Source organism: Rhea americana, unplaced genomic scaffold (assembly GCF_003343005.1).
Source record: "Rhea americana isolate MKP2758 unplaced genomic scaffold, rheAme1 scaffold_35, whole genome shotgun sequence".
NCBI lineage: Eukaryota > Metazoa > Chordata > Aves > Rheiformes > Rheidae > Rhea > Rhea americana.
The window spans coordinates 3,780,417-3,795,646 of NW_028186479.1; the positions used below are offsets into that span (position 1 = coordinate 3,780,417).

The 15,230-nt window shown below is 36.2% G+C and overlaps 1 protein-coding gene across 3 annotated transcripts in view; it reads left to right on the plus strand.

The window, feature by feature from the left end:
* Positions 1 to 15,230, plus strand: part of ANO10 (anoctamin 10) — a 125,094-nt gene that overhangs the window by 79,120 nt on the left and 30,744 nt on the right. For 2 of the 3 annotated variants that reach the window (XM_085311815.1, XM_085311817.1), the window contains exons 12-13: positions 1,172 to 1,288; positions 2,838 to 2,924. In XM_085311815.1, the coding sequence (XP_085167941.1) occupies positions 1,172 to 1,288; positions 2,838 to 2,903 (183 nt within the window). In that variant the 3' untranslated portion in view covers positions 2,904 to 2,924. Of the gene's footprint in view, positions 1 to 1,171; positions 1,289 to 2,837; positions 2,925 to 15,230 lie in introns of those variants that run through there. The other variant, XM_085311816.1, reaches the window with a different exon arrangement.

Below are 15,230 nucleotides of genomic sequence, written 5' to 3' on the forward strand. Positions count from 1 at the left end.
GAGGAAACTTTGTTGTTAGCATCAGGTAGCATACAGCTTGTGTAAACGTTATCCTAGGTTTTATTCACAGTGAAATAGTCCTCCCATAGTCTTTATGAAGAGCGTGTTCTTGGAAACAACGTTCCTTTTTAATGGTTGCATTTAGGAAAGAATGGTTTGATTTGTAACTATTGTTTAAAAAATTTTTGTGAGGAATTTTTAGTATTAGACAAATAAGTTTTCACCGGTTTTAGCAAATTTGGATGAACTTAACTATTTTTGTTTTATAAAATATTCATATTCATATTTATGGTCATATAACTTTATACTATGGAAGAGAATTTGGATGTCTTGTCTGGTAATTTATATTGTACTCTTAAAACATCTCTTTTCTGAAAATAGATGATTCCTCTTCCTGGATCTGATTTGCAGGAATTATACTAAAACAAGATTCAGAAATTCATACGTACGATGCATGATAAAATAATACAGCTACTCATACCCCTACTTCTTCTTCAGTTTCTCATGAATGATTACTTGTATTTCGTCAGTCAGATTACAGCTATAAAATGCAATACAAACTGTTATTAAAATTAGGTACAGAAGTTGCTTGAATCATACAACCCACATTCATCATTTCTTCCAGCTATTTTCCCAATTTTATTAATGTTACTCCTATTTCACAAGAGTGCAAGAGATCTCAGTAATCGTTTTTTGAAAGATGTTATCAAATGAAAGCTGTTGCTCTAAGGTCAGGGTATTTGTTTGTTTGAAAACTCAAAATTTCAGAACAGGTTCTCTAGGTGTTATGAGGTGGAATTGAATAGATGTTTACTTAGGAGTGCTTTTAGGTTTTAATGATTTTTCTAATGCAGAAATTCTGAGTTTGTTCAGCATAGTTTTACAATAAGCTTGTACTGTGACGTATAGATCACAGAATGGTTGAGGCTGGAAGGGACCTCTGGAGATCATCTAGTCCAACCCCCCTGCTCAAGTACCATCACCTAGAGCAMGTAAACAGAAAAAAATACAGAGTAGAAGGTGCTCGCTGTTGTTATAGTATCTTATCACTGCTGTACATGTCACAAGAAATACTTGTTTAATACATCTATTAGTAAAATTTGCAAAACTATTATACTGTTCTTTCTTTTTCCAATTATATAAAACAATGTTTTTCTTACTTTTTTTCTAGCATATGCTACTTGCAATGAAGTTTGTCATGGCATTTGTAATTCCTGATAAACCAAGAGATATCCAGATAAAATTGGCTAGGTTGGAATTTGAATCTCTGGAGGCACTCAAGCAACAGGTAAGAGGAACTAACTTACAAAGCAATGAAAAGCTTTAGGGGCATTAAAGAAAGATAGATCACGAAGATTGTCTACTTCAGTTCTAGGTGAATAAATACCAAGGATGTTGAAATTCCTGTAACATTGTATTAAATTTAGCTGATTAAAGATATTCCACCTCTGCCCTGAAGGTTGCTCTGCCCAAAGCTGGAGTGGGTGAATGGRGTGTAGAACAGTCAGTATACAGGGTACAGCCCATGGTATTAATAAATAGAAATCAGCACTAGTTTGCTTCAACATGCTGGACTGTAAACTCTAGTATTTCTGATACTACTTCACGTTCTGTTAAGCCATTACAGCTTAAGGCATGGGGCAGACAGCTGGAAGTTTTAACTGATTCGTCTGTCCTTTTAACCCAACAACATGTACAAGTCAACACCAGGAAGATTGTTTGCAGACAATTTGAAATTTCTGATATTCTAGTAATACAGGWACATATAATGTATGTTGTCCTTGTGTGCGTGCATATACTTTGTTTATAATGTCACCTTTGAAGGACTTTGGGCTCTAAGAATGAGTAAGCCAGGAGGTGTTTGTTGTTGCAACGCTATGATTGTTTTTCTTGCTGAAATACCATCAAAAGTAAACAGTAACTTGCATAAACAGAAATTATAAGCATACTGATGTGAACTTTTAAAAAAAATACTGAAATAATTATATTGAGAATTAAGTATGCATGTGGAAAGTGTAACATTGTCTTAATTTCCTGTCCACACAATTCTCATTTGGTTGTATTAAGTTTTTTACAATATAGTTAACAACCATCCCAAAGCTATTTAGGGAAATAAGCACTAGATTTTTCTCCTAAAAACACGTGTTTAAGCAAATGCTTCCACAGAGATAATGATGGAGATCACAAGAGGTGAGGAATTGTATGGGATTAGCTTTAGTATAGTGTAGGGATTCTATAAAGCTAGTTCTGCAGTGGTACTGTACTTTAGGAGTTTCCAACTGTATGATACTAGATAGGGATTTCCAAACTTGCTTAGGTATCAGAAATAAAATAGCATGGAACTACGAAGAGTAATTCACCTATTTTTTTGCGAGCTCAGATATTTTTATGCTATGCTGCATTATTTTACCATGAACATATAGTTTGTGTGTTCCAGATGCAGATGTGTAACCTTCTGTATTCTTTGATATTTGTGTAAAATTGTAGATCACTTTTTAAAACACATACCATAATTGCGTTTTACAAAATACTCCGTTAATTCTGGGCAAACTGTGCCCAGAAATAATACATTGCCTTTTCTAGGAAAAACCCACGCAGTCTTATGTGCTAGAACATCCCTATCTGGGTCAGCACTGTCTTCCATAATCAACTGTAACAAATAAAATCCAAATTACAGTTGAAGCTACCACCTGATAGTTTTGTTTTGCCTTTCTCTAATATTTGTGTGTGAAGTTACTAGGAGCTGATCATGGATCTCATGTACTTTTTAGATAAAATTAAGAGGAACAGGACTGCAATTCTGYTTTAGTTATTCTTTCTCTGTTTTTATTTTGTAGACAGGCAAAACTAGGTCATCTACTGGAACCTTAAGCTCAAGTGAATACAGTCACCTTTGGTTATAACATGCCAGCTGGAATACACAGATTCTGTTCCAGTATGAGTTTATATGTCAACAGTTAGGATGTAATCTCCTTTCCAAGCCTCTGTGCATTCACTGTAATAGTATATGCCTGATCCTTTGTTCTTCAGAGTTGTTCCATTAATAAAAACAAAAGGTTAGTCTGAATTTCAGTAAGAACCTGAACCCTTGCAATTCTCTCATACTTTCAGTTTGAACCTTTTTACAGGATTTGGGAAGAGTATTGCCTGGTTTTAGGATGTCTAAACACAAGTACCCACCATCACCTTTTTATATTTCCTCTGATTGTTTCCATGCTATGTATCCCACAGATGCATAGAAATTTGGAGTTTTTCTCTAGTGCATTAGTTTTTTTGAGTGCGTGAAGGCAAAGTATCTGCATTTAAAAATAATACATTGACAGTACAAAAAGATATTGAAGCATTTATTTTAGGAGCATGTTTTCAAGTTCTYCTAGCTAAATATAAGCAGATTGTTACAGATACGTCTCTTGGTATTAAGAGTCGTCATGGTAATTTAAGCCATATATCTTACTTTCAAACAACATCTCCCACTCTGCCCTTGTGTCACCCTTCTCCAACTTACAAAACAATGTAGAAATAAAACAGTGGGGCAAACATGTTGTGAGATCACGTATTACGTAGAAATTAGTTTATGTAATTCTATGCAAATGTGTTTCACATCCCTCTCTAATGCCATCCAGACATGCATGCTGTTGTGTTCTGTCATATGAGGTTTAGGTTAAAGTGATGCCTATTTTTTCAATGCTTTTTGGACCACCACTCTCTTGAGATGTGGGATACTAGAGGGATATTAACACAACTGGACTGTAATCCTATTTTACATGCGAAATAGGATATTAAGCTCCTTATATTGTATACAGAGCAAATCTCCTAATATAGCTGCTTTGAACGGTTGTATTGATTACGTTTGGGTTCCTTAACTTTAGCCAGTGTGAACACATCCATATTTTCATTACTGCTAAGATAATTATTTTTTGACCTGGTGCAGCAGGACTGTAACTATTCTGTGTTCAAATTCATTTTCAAATTGAGTTAGTGTCCCTTTGAAAGTGATTTTAGGAAATACAGCATCCTAATTCCTTGACGGACATGAATAATGATCATAAGAGCTTACTTAACTCTTATATGATAAACAAACAAACCCCTGTAATTTCAGAAAAACTCATTTTATATTGGAAAGACTATCATTTTGAAGTTCTCAGAATGTAAGGAAGGTCTTTAGAAAGTTCTGAAACGTTTCTTTTTAACATTTGTTTATGTATTTTGTGTTAAGAGCAGATAGTTTGTTGAATAATTTGAGATAATTACTAGTATAATCCTCACTAGTGTGAGGATGCTGTAGCATTGGAGAAAGTGGAAATGACCCAGTTTTGAAGGAGAAGCTGGACTTTGTCCTGTGACAGACTGAGACCAAAAAGAGAAACATACCAGACTACAGTTTCTGACCCTGGAGCCCGTTTGGGTTCTGCCTTATGCCCTGAAGAGCAGAGTAAACACAGCAGTGATAGCAGCAGTAAAGAGAGAAATAAATACTGATGCAAAAAAGCCTTTTTCATAGTAACTGTAGGGGACATAGAAAGGAACAGAGGTATGTTTTGGGGGCTTTGGGTTTTTTTTTGTTCTGTGCAGCTCTCTGCACACCCCCCAACCTTTCCTCCATTAGGAAATCTATGTAAAAATGCCTTAATTCTTGTTCCCTAGCTTCCTTTCTTAATGCGGTGACAGAATCTTCTAACAGGAATGCCTTTTCTTTCCGATAAGTGAAAATCTTTCTGTATTTGTCTGAAGAAGCATGTACATCTGTTGGATGTTATGGTACCTGCTCCACCAGAAAGAGATTCCAGGTAGATACATCCTCATGAGCAAGAGGAGCAGTCAGCRTATATTTTTCTCAACTGCCAGTAATGAAAAGGGTCAAGCTCATTAAACAGCTGCCATGTAGCCTGAAAATATACCTCCTTTATCCTCCCTGGTGTATTTCTTTCCAGAATGGGACAAAGCAATCTCTTCATTCAGCCTGGCCCAAGTAGAGAAAGATCTTTTGTTCTTTTGTACAGCATCTTACGCGGTGGTCATACTGTCTGCATTAGAACTGCTTGGCAGTGGCAGTGTATTCTGAATATCTATGAACAATTACTTAAGTCACTTCAGAATGAGATCTGGGTATTTCAAAGTCAGTAGTGCAACTTCTTAAGAATTTCCAGCAGAATGCGAAGTATTTCGAAACAATAGTGGSGGTAATACTTGCTAGGTTTTTCTCCAACAATATTGTCCTTTTCATGAAAATGAGTCTACTGCCTCTCAGTTCTGTGTCTGAAGTACAAGAACTGGAGAATACTGTGGCTGATCTCTGCATCATCCTTGCTGACCGAAGGTGGCTTCAAACRTGCTAGTGCATTGATTAGCTTCTTTTTGAAAGGGATGTTGAGGAAATGACAGACAGACAAGTTGCTGTCTGTTTGCATAGTTACAAGCATTTGGAGTGCTTCCACTCCCTCCCTGCTCATACAGATATTSCGGCATTTAGAAGTTGCTATTCTTTCTAATAACCTTACACTTTAAGAAATTTCAGTTCTTTTAACATTGCAATTCTCTGCACTGCACCACCTCTAATAATTGTAAGGCTTCTTGGTTGTTGACAGCAATGATTGCACCTGGCCATTCCCCTAGGAATAGTACCCACTAGTATTAACCACATCCTTTCCAGAAGAAATAGCCTACATTTGAATGTGCCGACTCCTCTTGGCCACTTTCTTGTTAGAGTGCTTAGCTTTTTTGAGAACAACTTAGTGTAGCACTGGGCTAAACAGAGAAATACTGCTAACTTACTGTTTCCTACCTTCGGCAAAGTGCGTTTATGCTTGCGCCTTGCACTTCTGAAGCTGTTTGTGTTGCAGAGGTTTTCTGCTTACCAATACATRTCTCAGAATGTGACTAGGAGTGTGATGGGCCAACATAGCTGCTTGGACTGGCCATAAAAATTAGATATATCCCTTCCCTTTTTGSGGAGGGGAAAGAACAGGGKTTTTTTTTGTTTGTTTGTTTGTTTACCACTTTGGGGGATGCTGGTCTTTAGTGCTTAAAATCCTACTTATTCATCTTACAAAATGGAAGCTGAAAACAGTTTTTGTAAATCTAAAACCCAATGGGTAATTGTGTCATTCAGTATTGTAATTACCAGAATTAGAGAGGTTGGAGAAGGACTAACTATAACCTCAGCAGTACCCTTTAAAACACTGGTGATACAAAAAGCAGCAGCTTGTTCTGTGCTTACTGGCAAGGCTGAGGAAACACAAACCTGCAGTCAGTATGGAAGAGAGGCAAGTAGATGAAATGAAAAGATTTCATTCAACCTGTCAAAGATTTGCAAGGCAATCTGTCAGAAAGCATGTTGAAACTTGAGCCAAAATATTGAATTTACRTTATACTAGAATGAAATGAAATTAAACACTTGCTTTGTTTTGTCAAAAAGTTTTACTTGAAATTAGTATTGTTTCTAAACAATTATTTCTAATGAAATTGCGTTTTTCCAGTAAAAATACATTGCTAAATTTTTGATAGGCTCTAGTGGTTTGTATAACCTGTACATAACTCACGTGATGTTAAAATAGAATGATTATTAATCAAATATGTTTATTSTGTTTTTTAAGAATCCAAACCTGTTAATTCAACTTTGAAAATGCAGTTTTTCCCTAGTGAGTAGTCAGAATGCCTCTAGGCATGTTTTAGTATAACATTTGCATGTGTTTGGTAGCAGGAGAGATTTAATGCAAATACGATTAATTAGATTTTCATAACATAACATAACATTTAAAAATAGAAATGCAGTCTCTCTTAAGAGGATATGCTGTGTTCAAACATAATTTTGCAAATACATTTTAATTGTCAGTGTCTTAATACTAGACCTTTCTTGAGAGTATGTTTTTGAAACTTGCTTTCAATGTAGAAGTGCTGGCAAACAAAATAAATGATGTTCCYTTGACAAAATAGAATGAAAAGCCCAAAATTAATTTGGAGAGAAAATTTTTGTTCCTCATTTTGCAGTTTCAACTGAAGGTGAGATGATATCAAGTCTCTCTGGTTTGTAGATAAATGTAACCTTGTTGAGAGTTAACAGCATAAATGAAGACCTTTAAATAAAAATGATTATTATGTGATGATAACTGAAACTGTGACGTACTCTTAATAGAAAAAAAACAAACACCAGATTTYCAGAAGGTACAATTTTATTTTCCAATCAACTCATTCCTTTTCTGTGACTATTGCCAAGGGTGTATTTGCCCATTAAGTTAAGTTTCCTTAACAGCCAAATCACTGTGGAAAGACGACCTGTTCTACCTTTCTCAAATCATGATCTAAAGTCTGGTGGTGGAATTAGGACAACCGAGTCCTTTCTTTTTGCATAGCATCTCAGATCAAGACACAATACCATATCAACAAGGAAACCTGGAGCAAGGGAATAGGATAAAACTACCTTAAAATTGTTCGTACTGTAGGAATGCTGCAGTTACATCAGGCTTTTATGGCTTCTGAAACCAGAAGGGATCCCGATTGTATTTGAACTGGCTTGAATRCGGGGGAAAAGGCTGTTCCATTTCCCATACAAATGAGAGTGAAGTGTGAAAGGGGGTTAATTTCAAGGAAGTCTGAAAGTCAAACCAAATTTCAGAAGGACTTCTGTATTACAGATGTTTAAATAATGGTTGCACCTGTTACTGAGAAGGTGAATGAAATCTATCTTGCTAAAATTCCTTCAAAAGAAAAGTATCTCAAAGGTTAAACTTAACAAAATTTCATTGTTGAATCATGGTGAGCCTAAATAGAACTTGAGGTGTTGAAAGAAGTAGTATTTGTTGTAAGCAACTATGGACTCGTACATGCCTATCACATTTTAAGTTTCTTCAGCTTTGTGTCACGTTAAAAGATGCCAATAAGAACAGTAAGCCTTTAAAGGAAATGCTAGTTTTATTGAAATATTAAACTAGACACTGGAAAGCTCGCTGTAGGAGCTAGAAGTCGGTAAACAGGATATGTCTCAACTTTTCAGAGATAATGGATTATAGTCAAATTTTAGATGTTCAAATACTACCTTATGCCCCCCCCCCCCCAATCAACCCTAAACTTTTTTTTTAATTGCTTCCCTGGCATCCTGCCTACAAGGAGAATTCTTTTTGAGAATAACTGGAGATCAAAAAGCGGGAAGCCAGAAAATTCCTGAAAAAGAGACAAAAATTAAAAAAATGTATTGATGTCTGTGTGATACCAGTGCTGACACTTGCACTGTAACTAAATCTTTGCACTTGCTATGCAGCCTGATTGTGGTGATTCTTAAGAAACAAGTGTCAAATATGCTACGTGTTGACTATGTAATCACTGGGATTTTTATTCATTTTAAACTTGAAAAATCTATTTTTCAAGTCTAAATTCTATTTGAATACTGATGCATTTTGTTGTATAAGTAGCAGCACGTAAATGAGATGAGTAATATGCATGTCGAATGTAATATATAGGACTTAAGTAGCACATGCTCTGTGTGTGGTAGAGCAGCACTTATGTAAATGTTTTTTCAAACTTCTACCACGGASTACTTTGTAAAGATTGCTTTGTGGACCATTGTTTTCTGCACTCTTTAGTATCTAATTCTGTACATTCCCCGCAGCATCTAACCAGTTGATATAATTGAAAATGTATTGAGAGGGAAGTTTTCATAAGTCAACTAAGACATGAACGCTTGTTATGTTTGTTCTGTATTACGTTCCCCATTTTTCAGGCTATGTTGTTGACCTGGACATCTAAGTTAAAAAGGTATTGAGTTTGAATGGTAGGCTACAGCTTTTTTTATAAACACAGATAAGTACTAATAAACAAGGCATAAACAGTGTCGAGTACATACATGCAGAGCATCTTYGTATAATTCAAGCAGAAGCAAAATTTCTCAGCCCAGTCAAGGACTATGCTGCATAGGAAAGGAGGAGACCTCTTCTTCAGGCATTTAGATCTGTTGTCCTCTTCTGAATTTAGTCCCACTACCATCTTTCCTGATATTTTCCACTGCAACTATGGCTTGAGATTCAGTCTCCTAAGGCATTTTTATTGCAGAGAATGAGCCCTTGGCCATCACAGGCTGGACCCTGTCCTGTATGTCTTGGGTCTCTGTAACACCTAAGCAGTGATAATTTACAATTTATGCAGTTAACTCTCTGATTACTTCTCTGTGTTATTGATGTCCATTAAGATGACCAAAAATAAAAATATGAAGCCTATTAGTGTTAGCAATGAATTATCTTAAAGTATTAACTCTCCTCTACTCCGTAATCAATATTGTTGAGRATGGTTGTGATCCTTGCTCTTTCTCTTCCCCAGCTGGGCAGAAAAAGACTGCACTGCAGGAGGTTTCAGGTTTGAAAAGCCTCTGGCTTTTAAGGTGCCTCACTGGAGACACCTGCCTTGCAGGTGGTTGTGGGTGATTGATTCTTGGATGGCTTAGTGTCCCTGAGAAGCCAGTTGGTTCCCATAGCTGAGCAACATATGGTAGCATTTGGGTTTTTGTTTGGAATCTTTGTGGCACTCATCATTTTCTAGAACAAATTACCTACTCTTTTATTTCAGGTACATTGTGTCATGTTATATGCAGGTTATGTGGCAGCTCAGTTTTGTGCATTTGCTATGTTTTTGCTYCCTCTTGAAATCTGTGATAATTCACAGATTTGAATGTAGTAAAATTTGTGTGGAAGAAAACCTTCCAGGTGAACAGATGAATGTGAAGCAGCTTGCTGCAACAAAGGTGTTTTTATTTGTTTTAACTCCAGTGGATTAGAAGGCTTCTGCAAACTCTGCATATATTCATCTGTGTCAGTTAACAAATAATTATATCTGACATAAATATCTACATTGTATCAGAACAGAGACTGCCCTTCTGTCCACAGATGATTAGCAAATAGCTGTTCTGTGTAAACACCCAATTTTAAAAACTTACTATAGCCATAATGGAAAGAACTTTACTATGATGTCCTAAATCAYTTTATCCTGTGCCAATATCCAGACTGATATCTAGACTAAGTTTGAAGACAACTTTTAAGAGTTTAAGGTTTGATAGAATCCTAGGCTCGTGTAGGTTGGAAGGGACCTRCAGTAGTTATCTAGTCCAGCATCTTCCTGCTGAGCTGTTTGATGTAGCTAAAGCTCCTTGTGGGATATTAATTCATTATTTGCTTTCTGGGGCACATTAAATTGTATACAAGACTTTTCTGTGTGAATACATGTATGTGTAAAAACAAAAAGACCCACCTCTGTCACTAGTAGAGAAGGGGCAGCGCTAACTCCAAATTGAATATGTGTATGACACGATACCACCAAAAAAATTTGGACTGTATATTTCACAGATACTGTAAATGAGGAAAGCAACACTTTCACTCATTATTATGTGACCATGCTGGAGATTCAGGGATGGGCATTACTTGACTGAGATGATACTGATGAGGGACTGCAGAAACTTCTGTCACTTGACAGAGTGCAGAAGGATATCTAATCCTAAGGAATGAGCAGATGCAGCCTCCATGTGTGAAGGGGAAGGGAGATTCAGTCCCCTCTTCTCTGCATTTCAGATCAGGCAACAGGATCATGTCCCTGTGTTGAGTCATACAGCCAGATGCAGACATGGGGCATCAGCCAAAAATAAATTTTTACCTTCTTTTTTCTTTCTATTTCTCATGTATTTGCCATTAAAGCAACCTGCCAACTTCCTTAACAGAGGACTGGTAGCACTTGTATTCCTAAAAGAACTTCTTTTGGTCCTTTTAATTTGGTGCATAGGATTAGGGAGTCAGAAAGGAGCTGTGATGCCACACCAAGAATGCAGGTGACAAAGGGGACAGGAGGATTAGGACCTCTGCAGAGATTAAGTTCTATTAGTTTTTCTAGTTAGTGCTCATTTAATGTATATACAGGAACAAGTCTTATCTGCTTTAGGTACATTTATGAGAATTTTGGCCCTGATATCAGCAATTCTCTTTTAATGCATATACAGATAATTCTCTTGAGATATGTGATGGTCTGAACCAATAGTTTGTGGCCTTTCCTGCCATAATGAAGGAGAGGTTATTTAATGATGTGCGTCCTACAAGACTCTATTTAGCTCATCAAGGAGAGAGTTGAGAGATGCCTTGTCTTGTATGTGTATATATGTGTGTGTGTGTGTGTGTATATATATATGTGTGTGTTTCCCTCGGAGTGGGAAAGACAGTGGGAGACTTCCTAACGTTCTTGATAAAAACATAATGTACCACGGTGGCTGAAATTGGAAGTTAGATGCATTCAGTCTGAAACAGACACAATCTTGTGTCTGTGGAAATATCTGAAATATCTGAAATGTGAAAATATCTGACCCAGTTAGATGTGGAATGTACTAAGAGTGGCTGTACTAGGAGAAAGAAAGGTCTGTGTATCTTGATATCCTGTATCTACCAGCAGCCCCAAAGAGATGCCTAGGGAAAAACAGAAAAACATGGCAAGCAGGTATTATGCTTCCTGTTAGTATGTTCCCACCTTCCAGTCATTTTCAGCTTGGATTTTCTAATCCAAATGCAGTTTCTTTGTATTAGTAACTCTCAGTGCTTTTTCTTCTATAATCTTGTCCTGTCTCCCTTTAAACCATTTTTAGCTTTAGGATCCACAAAATCGTTTGGCAAGAATTCCTGCAACTTGATTTTTTTTTTGTGTGAAAAACATGAGTTCATTATTATTTGCAATCTTTTTAATATATTCTAATCAGATTTGGTGGAAAAGTTTTTTAAGTTTTACCTATAAGGAAGTATTTGGCTGAATTGTCATGGAGATCTTTTTGACTTCCAGAATCTGTGAATTTGCATTGTCATAATTTTATTTTGTGGGCTATGGGGAAAACATGGCTGCCTGATTTGCTTTCAGCTTGTTAATGATGCTTGCAGATTTAAGTCAGTTGTTATAATCTCATGCTTTAAGGGTAGAAGCTGCATCCCTTGGGCTTGGGWTTTTAGCTAATCACCTTTTCTCCTCTTTATGTCCGGATGACCAGATAATGTGAAATGGTGCAAAGAATCCTCCTTTTTAGAGGCCAGGTTAACATCTAGCTAACATAGTGAAAGCCAGACTGATTACTGGATTTGGGAAAAGTCAAATGAACAAGCTTCTTGAGACTTTCTGGTTTTCTGTTATTGGATGGCACATGAATATTAGRTGTTTAGTATACTTTGGTCTTTCCTATTCTTTTCCTGTGGAACATTATTTAATCCACTAAGAACTGAAAAATTTGAGACTTAGATTTAGTAGAGGAGTGGAACTGGAATGTCTCATGAGCTGTAATATGCAGGAACTGATGATGGTTAATCTGTTAGCCTATTCTGTCCTTAAAATATGCAGACATGTTTTAAAACCACAAAAAAAGGGGGTTTTTTTTTTTTTTTTTTAAAAAAAAAAAAAAAAAAAAAAAAAGGCTAAAGACAGATTTATGACTTGGGACTAGGGTACTTAAAAGTACATCTTCCAGTCTTTAGTAACTTTATGTCAGGAAAAAAAAAGGTATTGGTATGGAATAGGTTAATATTACTTAATATATTTGGTTATTTTTGTCTGTGATTTGTATGTGATAACATACTGTGGGAAAATTTAAATTTAATTTTAAATAGGAATTTAAATTTAAAATGTTATTCCACTATTCATTACCATTCAGAAATATTAAGCGGTTGAGTCTTTCTTCTTGTTGTTGGATTTTTTGAGTTTGCAGGGGCACTTTGGTTATGGATTCTGGCCACCTCCATAATGCATAGCCAGATTTCTGCAGCCCACACTTTCTGCATAATAATTCTGAGCTACACATTTTCTTTGTAACTGCTCTATGTGTTCATTTTCTGAAGGCATCTTTACAGTCACAACTAGCAGTTTTTGAAAGGTTCAGCTGAATATAAGCAACCACTTTTCCCAGTAGATATATGTAAAAGTTCCTGCCTACCTGAGTTTTGYGTACATGATGTTTTCCAATGAATACTAACCATACTGGGTAGCTTTGAGGGTAAAACTGTTGCACCAAGATAAACGTTTGAGACTCTGCTCTAATGCTCAAAGCCTCTTAGCTTTTTAGGTCAAACTAACTATCTTATATCCTCTGTCCATGTTTCCAGGCATGTTACAGCTAAATGCTACTTTTTTAATTCAAATTCTCTGTTGTGTTTTTGACGAGGTTAAAGAGATTATATTTCATAATTAAAGCCCCAGCTTCAATCACAAGAATAAGACAGTGGTTCTACTTTCATGTACTTGACATTTAAGAAAAACATTGGTTGTGTTATACTTAAAAATACAGTATTATTTATACTTGCATTCTGCCAATGTTAATGTAATAGTGGTCATTAGGAAGGAGATTCTTTTACAAAGCATGCTAGGAGTTAATATTTTTGTTAATCAGAATGTGTGATTTCAAGTTGTTTACTGTTTTACTTTCCTAAAAAAAGTGTATTTTACAATTCTGTTGTTTACAAGTTATAAATAATTATAAGGAAGTGTGGTTGAAAAAATGTAGCCTTGTAACTGTATAACTACTCTAGAAAAGACAAATGGAACTAACGTTTTTAAGAATAAAGTATCTTGTATTTTGCATTGATAACGGCCAAGAAAAAGAAATGTTTTCTCACAAGGTATTTTCAGAAGTAGTGGCTTAGTTGTTAAATAGATTAGTATCATACAAGAAATTTCCTTTCCTTTTGTCCTCAAAGAATGCTCTTGGATAATGTTGGCCATCCATTCAACTGAAAATTAGATTATTGAGGAGTGAGGAGAAGAAACGTTTGCAGAAAATGGGGGGGGGGGTGTCTTCCACTGTGAAATAGTGACTGTATTGTAAGTAATGTGATTTTCTAAAGTTGGTTTTACTTGCGGGGGATGTATGTGAGAACAACTGAAAACCAAAAATCTCATCTGCTTCTATTGTCAGGAAATGCGATTCTGTTGTTGTACATTATCTAGGGAGCTGGGTGTTATTTAATATCTCCGTAAAAGCTGGATAGTGAGGGAGCTGGGAAAGAAGAGCTGTCGGACAGTCAGATATCCTGGAGATCATTTGGCTGTCGTAGTATATGGGCGTTACGTAACATGTATAAGCACATTACATAAGTGTTCTCCAGCGCTGCAGTTCGCTGAATATTCTCCTAAAACTGACTACAGCAAAGGCACAGAGAGCACAACTAGAAAATGTGTATCTAAACTTCATCTACAGTAGTAGCAACAATTTTGAATGAAATTACTTATGAATATCTTCGCAAGTAATAGGAGGATTTGTATGAAGAAAAAGTCAAATGCCTTAAGAAATTAATTGAATTTATTTTGGCGAAGTGAACATGAGTTTAAAAAAGCAGATCATATACTAAAACTTACATGCAGTAGAATAATTTTCATCACTGGGGAGTTTTAGACCCACTAGGGGAGGGATCTGTTGTTTAGGTACAGCCTGATTTAAGCATTTCTTTCCCTTTGATTTAGAAAAGAGAGAATTGTGACTCAGCTTCTGTTAGCTTTTTGATATTACTCATAAAATCTTCTGAAAGTTCCCTTGCAAAGAGAAACACTGATATTTCTCTAGGAAAAAAGGAAGGGAGGATGAATCTGCTGAGGCCTTTATAATCCAGCACAATTTAATAGCAAGACCAAAAGGTGTTTGATGATAACAAACCTTCTCCCCYTTTAAAGCATCATGTAAGGGTAGCAGTGAAAGTGTGACTCTCAAGCTTTGGTCAGAYAGCTGCAGTGCCTTCCTGGCAGTTTGCCAGATTTCATTTATATTCCAGGTTAAATGGTTGGAATTGTTKTATTTAACAACTGTATAACAGATAACAGGTGACAGCTCTACCAGGTGTTCTCCTTAAATTACTGGAAAGATTCAGTTCAGATTTGCAAAGGARTCCTTTCCTCTCAAAGACTTGTTCCTGGAAATGGGGGAGATKGTTCAGAATACCTTCCTTCTCACGGCATAGGTCTTCGCAAAGAACTTATTTTCACCCAAATCTTCTGCAACACAAAACTTCATGTACAGAAACATTCCTGCTTTCTCTCCATAGGTTCCAGAGRCCAAATGCTGGTAGAGTGCACTACAGATGTTCACTATCCAAACAAGTCAGGAGTAGTATCAGTTCTGCTCTGTCCAGAAGCACTTTGCTTTGGACTTGGGATATTCAGTATCACRTTAAGCTGGAACTTCTGTGCCTGTCAGACATTTAACTGAACTAGATCCCTCTTTTATTGTTAGAGAGATAGCAGGATGC